The following is a 15,245-nucleotide window of genomic DNA, read 5'->3' as shown; positions in this document are numbered from 1 at the left end:
GACCCCAGGGGCCATGAAGAGGAGACGCTTGGAGGAAAGGGAGTGTGGTCCCAGAAGTAGCTCCAGCTGCCTGAGTCTTCTCTGCCCTCAAGACCCTCACACATTCTTGGGGGGGGAGGGGGTTTCTGTATTTCCTTTTACAAATGAAACAAGGTGGGAACAGGGTGAGGGGTGGGGTTGGGAAGGCATCAGGACCTATATACATGGGACTTGGAGTCTGAGGTGAGGAGTTGGGGATGGGCAGGGAGGGGAGCCTTGGCAAAGCCAGAATCTCGGTGTATCAGTGACAGCCGGGGTCTCGCTGCCACCCCAGGGGCCCCGAGTCCCAGCAGTCCACACCAGCACCCCTGGGGCTCCTCCTCCCCGCAGGGTATGTTAAGTGGGGTGAGGCTCACGGCTGGGGCCCTGCTCACGGCCCAAGTCCCGGTCCTTGGCCTCCGAGGAGGATGATGAGGAAGAACCAGAGCTGTGGCTGCGGCCTGACTGCCGGTAGGCAGTGCTCAGCTCCTGCAGCCGTTCAGGCGTCGGCCCCCACTTGGCAAAGCCAGGGTCGTTCTGTAGGAAGAGCACGGCCGTGTTGTGGACAGCCTTGTAGTGCATTTCCTCCCTGCAGGCAAAGACAACGGCTTAGGGTGGGGCTGGGCCTGGCCTGGTCAGCCCAGCCTGACCAGTCCAGCCTCTTTTCCCCTGCCCTCCCTGGCACCCACTTCTTGCAGATGTGCTGGGAGCCACTGCGGTACTCATGCTCAAAGGCAGGCAGGATCAGCTGGTGGCGTTTGAAGCGGCTCTGCTCCATGCGGGTGAGAGCTGGTGTGGGGGGTTCCCGCCACTCAGGGATGAACACGATGAAGGACAGGGGCTCCAGTGAACCCTCAAGCAGTTTCTGTGGGAGGGGACACAGGGTGGGTGTCAGGGCTGCCTCCCAGGTTGCTGGCAATCCTGCCCGTTGCCCACCCCTCACCCTCACAGCGTACCCACCTCAAAGTGAGAGACCATGGCATCCATGAGCTCCTCGCAGAAGGGAGGGTTGGCCTCAAATGAACCACTCAGTGGAGCAAAGTCTAGGCAGGGCCTGGGGACAGGAGTGAGCATTCTAAGTCCCATCAGGACCCAGTCCCTCAACCAGAAACAGGTACCAGCCCCAACCCTAGGCAACCACACTGAGGAGATAGCCTAGCCAGAGGCCGGCATTCACCCTAATTCATTGCGGCATAAGGCATGATCATCTCCACTGAATGGATGAGGACAGTGAGTGAGGCTCAGGCTGGGATGCCGTTTTCACCAAGCTGGACTTGGGATCCAGTTCTGAGCCTGCCACCACCATGGCAGAAGCTGCACCCAAGATCCCCAGCTGCTGAGCTACAGACCTTGAGGTCCTGGCCATTCTTCCTCCTGGAGACAGCATTACCTTCTCTTGTCTGCTCACCCGCACCCCTAGTTTGTAAGGCCTCTGAGGTCTGTGGCCCCACTTCTCACTCCTCTCAGGGCCTGGGACCACGTGTTCCTATTCTACCCTGAGCTGACTCACTGAGAAACCCACAGGCCGGCTTAGGGGTGTCACATGCCTGCCCAGAGCCAGAAAAGCTCAGGCTCCCAGAAGTTAAGCAACATGTCCAAGGTCACATAGTTGGTAAGAGGTGGAGGCAGGGACTCACCCAAGCCTGCCTCACACTACAGCCCAGGAAGCAGTCGGCTAAGGTGGGCCCTGTGCTCTGGAGACCACCTCCCTGGCCTGGGTAAAGGGTAGCCCCTGGCTCTCACCCGCGGGAGCCAAAGTAGCCATCTGTGTCAGGGAAGGCAGAACAGTACTGGCGGAAGTAGCAGTTGAGAGGTGAGGCAAAGCACTCGAAGCTGACGCTGAAGAGGCGGTGGAGGGCCTCAAAGACGTGCACAGGCAGTGATCCCTGCAGGCCAGTCCCCTCATACAGGCCCACGCCGAACATCATCTGCAAAGTGGCCACAGTCAGCGCCTGGGGCTCAGCCTCTCTGTTCCCTCCTGGGGAGCCCTCCCCGCTGCCCCAGGCCTTTACCTGGTACCGTCGGAGAAGACACCAGACCCGGGGCAGGAACCTCTCAAAGGCAGAGTCATCAATGCAGCTATAGCGGTAAAGGAGCCACTGTGGGGTGGGACAGAGAGGAGTGGCCTTCAGCAGTGCTCTCTCATGTCCTCATCACTGACCTCTTGCTGGAGACTGCCCAGGAAAGATCCCAGGCCCCAACTCATCCATCAGCTAAGGCCTTCCTCCCGCAGCTCTTACCAGCTTGCTGAAGTAGTTGCGGCTGACCTTGACCATCTCTCCCTTGTACCGGATGCAGACCACGTTGTTCTCCATGTGCATCTCCACACTGGGCATGGGGGGCGCAGACACAGCCAGCCGGACTGGGTAGCAGTACACCAGGCGGGGCTCCACCTCAGCGGCCTCCACCTCCTCTGTGGGCAGGGAGAGCAGTGAGGGACCGCACTGCTCATTCTCACGCTGCAGCTGCTGGGTGCCACACACTTTGCACCAAGAGAGGGAAGTCCCATCCCACAGATCAGTATGCTGTTGCCCAGTTCAGTAAAAAGGGAACAAAAAGCCATAAAAAGAAACCAGCCAAGCAAATCGCTAGGGCAGAAACTGGTGGCCTGTGTCAACACCCTCAGTACTGAAGCAGGCCCCCATCTGTCCTGCCTTGGGGCTGGTAGGCAAGTAGCCTCAGGGCTAGGGGTCCTGCTGTCCGGCAGAAGTACAAGAACTGCATCGCCATCATCGTAATAGTGATGATCCCTTATTTGGGGATCTTTCTGGGCCAAGCCGTTTGAGTTACCTCTAAGTACTCTCACAATCCTACCACCAGGTGCTATACTTCAGTCTGGGGAAGGTCAGGCTTGCAGAGAACGGATGTAAACTCAGGTACACCTAACTACAGCTCCCAGCCTTTCACCACCACCATCTGGTTCTCCCTTTGTCATTTCTCCCTGTTTCCCAGAGAAGTCTAGCCAAAGGACACAGCAGGTTCTGCCCCAAACCAGTCCATGGCCTTGAGGCTCAGCCTCATTTGTCCCTTCCATCAGGGTACAGGGCTGATGGCATCACAGCTGCCCTCCTGCTCCACCTTTCCCCTACCTGAGATGTTGTTTTCCTTGAGGATGGCAAGGTGCTTCTCTCGGATCCGTTTGACGTACTCCAGGGAGATGTGGTAGATCTTACTACAGATGCCTTCCACGGAGTCCTTGGCTGCAGCCGAGACGTGGGGGCCACACTGCCTCCGCAGGTGCTCCAGGCGATCCTGGAGGAGACATTCTGGGTCAGAGCACTAGTGGAGGCCAAAGGGGTTCAGCTGGCTGGCAGGTAAGCACAGGGCTGTTGGAGTCCAGCAGTCCTTGTTCTGAACCAGCTCTGCCGCTGACTAGCTGTGTCACTCCGACAAGTCCCCTGGCTTCTCTGAGTCACTTACTCCTCATGTGTCAAGGGGACACAAGATACCTAACAGGGCAGTTTGAATATTAAATGTGATCATTTCCCTTAAGGGCTTACCAAGCGCCTGGCATACAATAATTGTACAATAAATGCCAGTAGCTGTTGTTGGGGTTACACTGCCAGATCCCATGATAATTACCGGAAAACCAGACAAACCAGCACGGTCCCACCTTACACCGTTTGCAGTCTACTGGGGAAAGACAATCACAAAACGGGGTGCTTAGCCGCTGCAGACTTGAGATTTGAGCTTTCAGCTACTTGCAAAGATGACTGTCGGGACTTGTGATTTCGCTGAATCACACGTGTAAAACTGAAGAGTGAGAATGAGTCACTCTGGCTAGTGAGTACACCTACCTTTGTCACTCTCTACGTGTCAAGTACACAGTTACTATCGTGAAGTGCGAAACCTTGTCTCTTGTGAAATATGGTCCTGAAAAGAAAGCCCATTGCTAGTGCTGGTGGAGAGGTTTAAGAAGTGATAGGTTTTGGCCAGAAAACAGAATTGTTTTGGACACATTAAGAGTGGGGAATTGAATCTGATGGCAGTTCTTAACTACGATATGAACACACACCCAAGAAAAAGCAGGCCGTCAATCTGTTTCCAAAACTCTACTCAAGGGAGATGCTGAACATTTATTAGGTTGAAAGGCAGCTACCTGTGGTGTGTGGCCAAGCATAAGACTCCATTAAGATTGGTAACGGAAATGTTCTTTGGGAGAAAGCCAGGAGCCTAGAGAAACATCTCCCCAGTCATAAGTTTGGGGACTGATGAACATCAAAGGTCTGCTGTACTGCACAAGAAGAGGCCACTGGGGGAGGCCTGGCCCAGCCTGGACAGGCTTCCTGGAGAAAGTGGCCACGGAGCCCTAAAACTGGCCTCCTCACCCAGGGGCCCACTCACCATGTAGTCCTCCTTGGAGGCTGAGTGGTCCTTCCGAAGCCAGCTAAAGGTGTCTTCCACATTCCATTTGACCACCTTCCTACTGTCGGGGGATGCACTCCTGCCAGTCAAGGGCGGAAGAAAGTGATGGCTTGGCTCCACCCTCCTCCTCCCACTTCAGGGGCTTGCTGGGCGGCAAGCCCTAGGCTTACATTGCAGCCCCTGTTCTGCCTTTGGGAGCTGGCCCCACTTCTGCCACCAAGAGCAATGACACCCCTGCCTGAGACTAGGCCAGATGGCCTACGACATCCCACTTTGATCACAGACCCATCTTTCCCGGGGCAGGAAACAGAGGCAAACCTGGACTCGATGAGCCGCCTGGCAGCCTCCGCATATTTAAAGAGCAGGCGCTTGGCTTCCTCCCGGAACTTGATTCGGGATAACCTGCATTAGAGAGTGGACAGAGTTAGAGACCTTCTATACGTGACTGGGCACAGAAACCAAATGGCCCAGGGTCATCCCCAGCTGTGGGGCTGTACCTGATGGGAATGTCGTTCATGATTTCACGAAACATGGAAGGTGACACGATTGGTTCACAGTTGCTGGGCAACAGGGGATCAGAGCCTTTGTCCACCACCTTGCGCTCCAGCATCCAGCGGTTGAAAGACTCCCTCGGAGGCTCAATGCCTGGAGGACAGGAGAGCTGCTGAAGGCCTAGATTTAGTCAAGCAGCCCCACTTGGAGGCTGGCACATACAGGAAGCATCACATTTGGTAGTGAGGAAGACACAGTCCCACTTCAGAAGCTTCTAGGCTGTATTTCCCAAAATATATTCTAAAAATCACTGGTTTTATAGTGTTAGTAAGTAGCCAGGTGTAGTGGCTCACACCTATAACCTCAGCAATTTGGAAGACTAAGGTAGAAGGATCGCTTGAGCCCAGGAGTTCGAGACCAGCATGAGCAATAGAGTGAGACCCTGTTTCTACAAAAAAAAAAAAAAAAAAATTAGCTGGGCGTCTCAGCTACTCAAGCGGCTGAGGTGGGAGGATCACTAAAACCCAGGTGGTTGAAGCTGTGGTCACACCATTGCACTCCAACCTGGGTGACAGAGTGAGACTTTGTCTCAAAAGAAAAGAATAGAAAATATTACATAATGTAAAAAAAAAATAGAGGGGAGAAGCCAGAGGATTATGTATTTGGGCAGAGTTAAACAGGTTCATTTACTAATCATAAGAATTAGAGGCTGGGCGTGGTAGCTCACGCCTGTAATCTCAGCACTTTGGGAGGCCAAGATGGGTGGATCACCAGGTCAGGAGTTCATGACCAGACTGGCCAACATGGTGAAAACCCGTCTTTAAAAAAAAAAAAAAAAAAGAATTAGAAACTAGGCCAGGCATGGTGGCTCACATCTGTAATCGCAGCACTGTGGAAGGCCAAGCCAAGCAGACGGCTTGAGCCCAGAAGTTCAAGACACACCTGGGCAACACAGCGAGATCCTCTTAAAAAAATTAAAAACTAAATTTTATTTAATACTTATCCATGGCCAGGCATGGTGGCTCACGCCTGTAATTCAAGCACTTTGGAGGCCACGGTGGGCAGACCACCTGAGGTCGGGAGTTCAAGACCAGCCCAACCAACGTGGTAAAACCCCATCTTCAAAAAAAAAAAAAAAAGAATAATTATCCATTTCACTTACTCCTTACTCCTTGTGACAATCCTAAGGTATAGATACTCTTGTTTTTCTTTTTTTTGAGACGGAGTTTCGCTCTCGTTACCCAGGCTGGAGTGCAATGGCCCAATCTCGGCTCACCGCAACCTCCGCCTCCTGGGTTCAGGCAATTCTCCTGCCTCAGCCTCCTGAGTAGCTGGGATTACAGGCACGCGCCACCATGCCCAGCTCATTTTTTGTATTTTTAGTAGAGACAGGGTTTCACCACATTGACCAGGATGGTCTCGATCTTTTGACCTCGTGATCCACCCGCCTCGGCCTCCCAAAGTGCTGGGATTACAGGCTTGAGCCACCGCGCCCAGCGATACTCTTGTTTTTCTGAAACAGGATCTTGCTTTGTCACTCAGGCTGGAATGCAGTGGCATGATCGTGGCTCACCACTGGCCCCCACTCCGCCATCCCCAAGCTGGCCTGGCCAAGCCTGGCTCTTGCTGAAGGTGGGTAAAAACAAAGGAAGCCACGGCCCAGAGGCAGGTACCCTCTCGCTGCTGGCACAGCTCCCGGTAGTGCTGTCGAAGCTTCAGGATGAGCTGAGAGCGGAGCAGCTCCACTTCGGGGTGCGGGGGCAGCACCTCTGAAGGCCCTCGGTGCTTGATGACAGCATTGGTCTGGATGTCCAGGTCCCAGTAGACCCTTGGGGCAGAGAGAGGAGTGATGGGGATGCCCTGCCCACCATGCCACACCCTACAGTCCCGGACAGGCTGGCATTAGCAATGGGTGGCCCCGAGCCAGTCAGCAGGGACTCACTCAGTGGGTCGGAGGAGAGCTGCCTGCTGTTTATCTTCAGGGGACGTACCCCACATCTTCACCGTTGGGGTTCCTGGGACACTGGGGGAGCTGGGCACCGACTGGCCCGTGGGTGTCACGGGGATTTCAATCTGTAGTGAAAGTCACAAAGGTGTCAGGTCAGGAGATTTACCAGAGAGGCTCCATCCAACAATGCACACCTAGTGAACCATGTCCCGGGCCCCCCTCCTGGCCAGCCTGCCGATGCCCAGCCCCCGCAGAGAGCCTGTGGACTCCCCGTGTGAGCTGGCCACTCAGCAGATGGTTCCTGGCTGCAGACACTCACCTTGGGCTTCTTCACACCATTGCCACTTGGCTGCTCTTCCGAGAGCTGCCGCTTTCTGGGCTTGTTCTCAGCCGGGGGGGTTTCCACCAAGCTTGAGTCTTGGGGCAGTGGGGTCGCATTCAGCCCCAAAGGGTCCGACTGGTGGAGGGAGACCAGCAGAGTTGCAACCAGGGCCAGTGGCTTAAGGGCCCCAGGACATTGAATCCTCACGCCCTCCCACCCATGCTCCTACTCCTTAGAGAATAGCAGAGGGGTTGGGATACAGGCAGAGAACACAGCTCCAGTTCTGCCTGCGACTTGCAACTGACCAGGTGTGCTACTACCCTTCCTGTTTTCTTACTTTCAGAGTGGCCGTGTTAAGCCTTACATCACCACTGAGATTAAATGAGTCAGTGAATATGACTTGCTTAACAGGGCATCTGGCATGAGATCAGTGCTCATTACACATTATTTTCCTCAAGAACAGAGTGAAAGTCAGGAATAAAGGAAAAACTCAAAACTGCTTATTGTTGTGAAAAGCAAGGCCCTGCAGATGGGACTCTTGGTAACGACGAGAGAATGTATGGTGGTGAGTGGTGTGGGCCTGAACTCACATCAGCTGTGCGTCCTGCTACGCCTACTACTAACTGAAGTCTTAGGCCAGCTGTTACCCATCTGTGAACCTCAATGTCTTCACCTGCAAAACGGAGATGCCAACTGTCTCAACTGCGCCTGGTAAAGAAATGCTGCCCCAGCTGAGATGAACCCAAAAGCCCATGTTCCCACCAGACAGCCAATGCCTGTACTTCCCGTCATACTGACATGTCAGATCCTAGAATGTTCTTTTCCTCTCCATTCACTTGCTAACCTGCTCACCTTAAACACTCACTCTCAGAGCTTTTCCTGTCTCCTTGCCCTCCCCAGAGTAGGTCAGGATCCCGATGTACTCGGACGCTATTCCTCATACGAGGACCACAACTGTAATTGCACGGTCTCCTAGCAGCCTGTGGGTGCTCTGCGATGGCAGGGAGCAAGTCTGTGTTGTTCATTCCTGCATCATGGCACAGTGCCCACCGTGCAGCAGCTGCACAACCATGTTCACCTGTCAGTCTGCCCTATCTGAGTGTAGGTTCCATGAGGACAGGGACTGTGTCTGTCTTGCTTGTCATTGTATACGCAAGTGCCAGCACAGGGCTGGGCACTGAACAACTGTTCAGGGTATATCTGGGGAAGGCCCAGGTGCCAGAGGCCACTCTGAAACCCCCCACCCTAGGCTGGCACTCACAATCACATCGTGCTGCCCCAGCACAGGCATCTCCCACAGGGACTGGTTGGTGAATCGGTTGAAGTAGTAGGGACGATTCTCCCTCCGGCTCCAGCACTTCTCCCAGCCTGCGTGCACCAGCTCCTCTGCAAACAGGCATGGGGCCCAACCAGGGTCAGGGCTGCTCCCAGGGTGCCCTTCCTACCCCACCGCCCAACTGCTGCTTCCCCTCAGTACCTGGGAGGTCCTGCACCAGACGGATTGGCTTTGGAGAACAGGGCTGGCTCTGATTGGAGGTGCCTGGGGAGTGACTCAGCAGGGACGCTTCCTCCCGGGGGCTGCCGTGATTCTCATTGGCCATCTCCGCACCCACACAGGACCTGCCACACAGAGACTGAAGAGTGTCAGCTCCAACCCCTCACCTGCCAATTACAATCCACCCAGGGGCCCCAGTGACCACCCACGGATATGGAGAAATCCAATAGGGTCCTATACTAAAGGGCCAGCATGGTGCCACAGCAGCAGCCCTGGGATCTAATTGCAATTACAGCTGTTCAATGGGTGCACTCCTGCTGCTTCCTCTGCCTAAAATGCCCCTCCCCCTCTTCTCTGCCTTCTCTTCTGAAGGGTTCACATCCTTCAGGTAGCCTTCCTTGACTCTCCCCTCCCCAGGCCAAGCGGTCAGAGCCCCTCTTCAGGGCTGTCAACAACTCTATCGTAGCACTGGCTCAGATGGTCTGGTCTATCATCTGAGTTTCTCTCTCCACTAAACTGTTAAAACTTCCAGGAATAGGAATTGGTCCAATTCAGCTCTCTGCAGGGCTCAGCACAGGACCTGAACCCAGCAGGTGCACGATGGATTCTGCAAATATTTACAAAGCAGCAAGAGCAGCAAACAAGACCAAACAGGATCTGCCCTTAAGAAGCGATTCCTACAAGAAGAAATAGTAACAACTCGGGAGGAGATGGGATTTTGCGCTCCCAACCAGTAAAATCTAAAAGGAACAAAGCACACTAGGGAAGGGCATGGAATCTAATTGGCCACCTTATTTTACACTACACAGCAGGAAGCAATCTGTCGCTAAAAGAGCCAGTGCAACTGAGGACTATCTAATTCAGCCCTTCATAATCCCCAGGTGGATATTTACTGTAAGAAGCAGCAGCGAGGCCAGTTCCTTCAGATTTGTATTCCCTCCTCCCCATCCCAAAGCAAACCCAGCATGAGCCTCAGGTGCTTCTGGCCTGGGGCTGTTAGACACCTGGGGGCTGAGACAGAACTGTTTTCAGTAGGTCACACCACCCAAAATACATCAAAGTTTTATCCACAAAACCACAAGGCAGGCTTAAACATCAGTTATCTTTTCATGCTGACATTTTATCGACTCATTGTGGTCCCAACGATTATCTCATGCTGACCAGAAGCTCTGATTGGTTGTTGAAGACATCATAAAAATCACTGGAACATTGATTTTATTGCACACTCTGTCACAGTCGTCTTTGTTAATTGAGAAAGGGAAAAGTGAATGGTTCCTCCAGCGGTACAGTTTGGCAGATAAAAATGCAGGGGGTAAAAGACATATGTACAACAATAAGGGTCTTGGTAACAAAGGTTGAGAACCACGGACCAAGGTTTTAAAAAAAAAAAAAAAGCTGCTTTGATTCTCTGGGTAGGAAGAATTCCTGGTGCCCTGGGGGCTGAGCCCACAGGTTTCAAGACTGAAGTCCCCCCTTTCTCTCACCCTCTGAGGTCTGCAACACTAGCATGAGAGGGTTTTCTTCTCCAGCCGGATGGACCCCCACAGGGTCCCACAGAGGCGAGGAAAGGCCTGCAGGAAGACTCAGCACAGGCGGATAGGCTGGTCAGCAGTGGCGTGGACGGGGGCCCAGGGGATTCCTTGCATCAGCAGCTGGAGAGCAAATAGGAAAATGGAGAGTCACAGACCTGTGGGATGCTGCAGAGCAGGGACAACGAGAGGAGCAAAACCAAAGAGCAAGTTGGGAGCCTCCAGGACAGGGCAGGACGCGCCGGAAATGGGGAGGAGGGAACACCAGGGATGAAAATGTCACCAATAGGCTTGCTTTCACGGGCACCTGACCTGTGCGGCTGCACAGGTCCCCATATTCAGGAAAGCCCGGAGTTTGGTTTAAAGCTCTGCCGTCACTGCCTTACATGTTTAATAACTTTTTTAAAAGGAGCTCATATTTTCATTCTCTACACTGAGCCCCACAAACTCTATAGGCAGTCCTGCCAACTCAAGCACCCTTAGGCTGGGCACAGTGGCTCCAGCAACTTGGGAACTGGGGTGGGAGGATTTCTTGAGGCCAGAAGTTGCCTCGGCAACATAGTGAGACCCCAGCTCTGCAACAAAGTTTTTTGCTTGGTCGGTTGTTTTTTGTTTTTTTAATTTTTTTATTTTTTGAGATGGGAGTCTCGCTCTGTCGCCCAGGCTGGAGTGCAAGGCACAATATTGACTCACTGCAACCTCCACCTCCTGGGTTCAAGCGATTCTCCTGTCTCAGCCTCCCGAGTAGCTGGGATTACTGGCGTGCAGAACCACATCTGGCTAATTTCTTGTATTTTTAGTAGAGACAGGGTTTCCCCATGTTGGCCAGGCCATCCAGACCTCAAGTGATCCACCCAGCCTCCCAAAGTGCTGGAATTACAGACGTAACCCAGTGCGCCCGGCCCGAGAAAAAAAAAAACAGAAACAAACAAAAAAAAAACTTGCACCTCCAATCCCAGCTACTCAGGAAGCTGAAGTGCAAGGGTCATCTGGGCCCAGGAGTTCGAGGCTACAGTGAGGTATGTTCATGCCACTGTGCTTCAGCCTGGGTGACAGGGCAAGACCTCACCTCTCAAAAAATAAAGTGCCAGGCGCGGTGGCTCACGCCTGTAATCCCAGCACTTTGGGAGGCCGAGGCGGGTGGATCACGAGGTCAAGAGATCGAGACCATCCTGGTCAACATGGTGAAACCCCGTCTCTACTAAAAATACAAAAAATTAGCTGGGCATGGTGGCGCGTGCCTGTAATCCCAGCTACTCAGGAGGCTGAGGCAGGAGAATTGCCTGAACCCAGGAGGCGGAGGTGGCGGTGAGCTGAGATCGCGCCATTGCACTCCAGCCTGGGTAACAAGAGCGAAACTCCGTCTCAAAAAAAATAAAAAAATAAAAATAAAAATAAAAATAAAGTACCCTTAGACCAGAGAAAAATCAACATACATACATATTGATCTGGGGGCACAATCGCAAGCCTCCCACAGCAAGTGAAAGACACGCTCTGAATAATGTCTTGCAAAAAATAAAAACATGCAAACACATTATGTGACATATCTTGCTTGCCTTTATTGAAAAATATTTGTCCCAAAACATCCTGTGGTATTGATGTACTGGGTAGATGAACTTTGCAGATTACGCACAAGCGGCACAGCTTGTGTGAGGCCGAATGGGGACACTGCAGCATTTCCAGAGCCAGCTGTGCATCAGAATCATCTCGGGGTTTGTAAAATATACATACATATTTTCAGACTCCTGTGCCTCTCTGCGGATATTGGGAGCCAGAAATACGGAGGGGAGGCACACAAGAATTAGTATTTTTAAAACGCACCCTAAGAGTGACTGGAAACAGGATGACTCACTTTTTCACGCCATTTGAAAAAATTTGCCCATTTTTTGCGATTAAAACCATTTTTAATTTCCCACGTGACTTGAGTGCCGCAGGTCTCTGACCAAAGCGGCAGCCCTGGAGTTGGACAGACCCGGATTCGGGGCCCTTCTTCTGCTTTCCGGCTCTTAAACCGGAATCACTCGACCGCTATGCGTAGAGTCCAGTATTGTGCGCTCTCAGTAAGACATAACTGCTCTTAAGGTTTTTATTTATCCTGTGGCTTCCCGACCCCCACGCATACCGAAGCTTGAGAATCACCGCTCTTCAAGGATAAACACCTATCTGCGCAACCGGAGGAACCCACCAGAAGCCAGAATCCGAGTCCGGGATTGGAGGAAGGAGGGGCGGGACCATCCCCGCAACGTACCAGTCAGAATTCTCCGGCCCAGTAGGGCGGAGTCAAAGGGCTAACAAAGTGCGCAGGCGCCAGAGCGCGCGAAGGCGAGGAGGGGGCGAACCCCAGCGCGCGCGCGCGCACCTAACCCCCCGCCCCCCGCCCCCCGCCCCCCGCCCCTAGTGGGGATGGGCTGTTTGGCGCGCGCGCGCCGGCCCATCTCCCGGGCTCCGCCCCCCGCCCCGCCGCGCGCTCCCGCCCCCGGGCTGAGGCGACTCAGAGTCGGAGACCGACACAAAGGCGGTGGCGGCGGCAGCAGCGGAGGGGCTCTAGAGGCCGCTCCTCTCGGGCACTCCGGGCCCACCTCCCTCACCTCGGCTACCGGCGCGGCTGCCCACCCGCGGGTCTAAGATGGCGGCGGCAACAGAGCCGGGGCAAGCGACAGCCCCGAGCAGAAAGCGCCGGAGGGGCCGCCGTCGCTCGGCTTCGGATCCCCAGACCCTGGCGCGGCTCGCTGCGGGACCATGGCTTCCTGGGACTCTTACCTGCCCGGAGCGGACTCGAGGGGACGCGGCTACACGTTCTGCTCGACCGCCCGTTTTGCCGCCTCCGCCTCGCCCTCCCCAGCGCCGCTGCCGCCATCTTGTGTCCCGGGCCGGGACTCCGCGCTGCGCATGCGCTGGCACCGCCTCTGAGGGACCTCGCCACGGCCTCGCCGCCATCTTGAGTGTGGCAGGGTCGGCTGTCTTCTCGCACCCAGCTTGCTTTCGGCCCCCTCCCCTTCCTCCCATCCGTCCTGTCCCTGCTGTTCCTTGGGACACTGAGGAGGGAGAGAGCTTTGTAGGCCTGCGGGTGGACTGAGGAAGGAATGAATTCACTGGCACGCCCCCGCCTCAGTTTCCCCCGCCGGCACACCCGCAGGAGCCGCATACTCTTGGTGGGCGGTGCCCGGCGGGGTTGGACTGAGCGTGCGCACTCGGGGGCGTGGGACCGTCTTAGAACCTGTTGGGGTCTCTGGCTCGGCCGTCGGCCCAGGGGAGGAGTCCTAGTGACGCAGGCTCCGTACGTAGCAGAGACCTGGGTCCTGGTACCCGCGCGGTTCTGCCACTTCCGGTCAGTCTAGTGCCTTTTCTGCGCCTCTGTGCTGCGTGGTGTCGGAATGTTATGCAGCCCTGCCCCATGCTCGGGTACATGCACATCGAGCCCAAGCTGTAAATGTTCTAGAAGGAACTACTAGCCTTGTGGGGGCATGTAATAGAGATGGTTTTGGGTAAAGATGGGAAATCAACTGCATCATAGGGCCTTTCCAACACTGACATATCGGTGGCTATTAGTTGCGGTTCAAAGCCTCACTGAGCCTTCAAACCGGCTACGGAGGGTAGCCTGGCAGGGAACGGGCAGCTGTGAGATGCTCCTCCGGCTCTGCGGGATTCTTTTTGGTAGGGGCCCGCAGGCGTCAGAATAGTATCTCCACCCACTTCTGGCCTCCCGAGTAAGCAGCCCTTCCAGTGCTAGTTTGAGAAGAGAACAAGCTTGCCAGCTGCTGTCAGACCGGCGCTTGTGTGGAGCCAGAGGCTGCAGGTGCCCCCGCCGGGCAGCCTCTCAGGTGTCTGTGGTCCCGGCTGCACTCAGCGTGGGGGCCGGCCGGGGGAGGCTCAAGACAAACGGAGGCACTGATAACGAGTAATTGAGAACGAGGGTTCAGATCCTCATCTGATTTTAATCCCCAGCTCCACCTTGAAGGAGTTAACCAATTTAAATTTTAGTTTCCTCGATGGAAGATAATAAATCCACCTACCTCATAAAGGTTTGCTGAGAATTAACTCAGGTGATGCATATAAAGTCCTCAGCACAATACCTGGCACTTCCTAAGTGCTGAATCAGTGTTAGCTGTGATCATTTCACAGGCGTGTCAGCATTGCTGCAAAGTAAGTAGATTTGAGCCTTCCAGAAATAAGCCAGCTTATAGGCACAGCAGTTTCTGCCCTCTTATCCGAACCGGCACAGCTTCCGGTTCGGATAAGAGGCTGGATGGGAAACCGGACTCCTGGGCTCTGTCTCAGATTTGGAAGGGCAGGGGCCAGTCTTGATTTATGCCTGCTGCCCTGGCATAATTACTAATATTGCTTCTTTTCTCTGAAGTGCCTTCCTTTGGGGCCTGGCATAGTGGCTCACCCCGGTAATCCCAGCACTTTGGGAGGCTGAGGTGGCTGGATCACCTGAGGTCAGGAATTCAAGACCAGCCTGGCCAACAGGGCGAAACCCCGTCTCTACTAAAAATACAAAAAATTAGCCCGGCCTGGTGATGAGCATCTGTAATCTCAGCTACTCGGAAGGCTGAGGCAGGAGAATCACTTGGAGAATCACTTGAACCCGGGACGCAGAAGTTGCAGTGAGCCGAGATCGTGCCACTGCACTCTGCCTGGGTGACAGAGCGAGACTCCATCTCAAAAAAAAAAAAAGTCCTGCTTTGGACAATAAATTACATGGTCACTCTTGATCTACAGAATGCCAAGTTTTCCAGGGTCCCCAGCTAGTCCTTCCTTACAGTAAAGCGTAAAAACCATGTAGTGATTATCCTTTTTTTTTTTTTTTTTAAAGATGAAATGTCGCTCTGCCACCCAGGCTGGAGCCCAGTGGCATCATCTCAGCTCACTGCAACCTCAGCCTCCCAAGTTCAAGTGATTCTCCTGCCTCAGCTTTCCAAGTAGCTGGGACTACAGGCATGCACCACTACGCCTGGCTAATTTTTTGTATTTAGTAGAGATGGGGTTTCACCATGTTGGCCAGGCTGGTCTCAAACTCCTGACCTCAGGTGACCCACCCGCCTTGGCCTCCAAAAGTGCTGGGATTACAGGCAT

General features: G+C 54.1%; 1 protein-coding gene across 3 annotated transcripts; it reads right to left on the bottom strand.

Moving 5' to 3' along the window:
* Window positions 1-103: 103 nt before the first annotated feature.
* On the bottom strand, window positions 104-13,273 carry PCIF1 (phosphorylated CTD interacting factor 1). 3 transcript variants are annotated; one of them, XM_074406591.1, is made up of 17 exons: window positions 12,930-13,273; window positions 10,125-10,292; window positions 8,623-8,765; window positions 8,407-8,531; window positions 7,143-7,280; window positions 6,818-6,948; window positions 6,549-6,703; window positions 4,881-5,028; window positions 4,702-4,785; window positions 4,363-4,462; window positions 3,108-3,270; window positions 2,259-2,500; window positions 2,031-2,117; window positions 1,762-1,946; window positions 979-1,072; window positions 708-883; window positions 104-607 (listed from the first exon to the last, which is right to left on the bottom strand). In XM_074406591.1, the coding sequence occupies exons 3-17, from the start codon at window positions 8,744-8,746 to the stop codon at window positions 376-378; spliced, it is 2,184 nt and encodes a 727-aa protein (XP_074262692.1). In that variant the 5' UTR covers window positions 8,747-8,765; window positions 10,125-10,292; window positions 12,930-13,273; the 3' UTR covers window positions 104-375. The 3 variants fall into 3 exon arrangements, with proteins under 3 accessions (XP_074262692.1, XP_003936519.1, XP_074262693.1); XM_003936470.4 differs by having other exon boundaries at window positions 2,259-2,431; window positions 12,930-13,269; XM_074406592.1 differs by lacking the exon at window positions 12,930-13,273 and adding an exon at window positions 12,292-12,493.
* Window positions 13,274-15,245: the final 1,972 nt, after the last annotated feature.

The sequence above is a fragment of the Saimiri boliviensis genome, chromosome 9 (genome assembly GCF_048565385.1).
Source record: "Saimiri boliviensis isolate mSaiBol1 chromosome 9, mSaiBol1.pri, whole genome shotgun sequence".
In the NCBI taxonomy this organism is placed as follows: Eukaryota; Metazoa; Chordata; class Mammalia; order Primates; family Cebidae; genus Saimiri; species Saimiri boliviensis.
The sequence above is the reverse complement of the archived record's forward strand: the minus strand, read 5'-3'. Positions and strand labels throughout refer to the sequence as shown.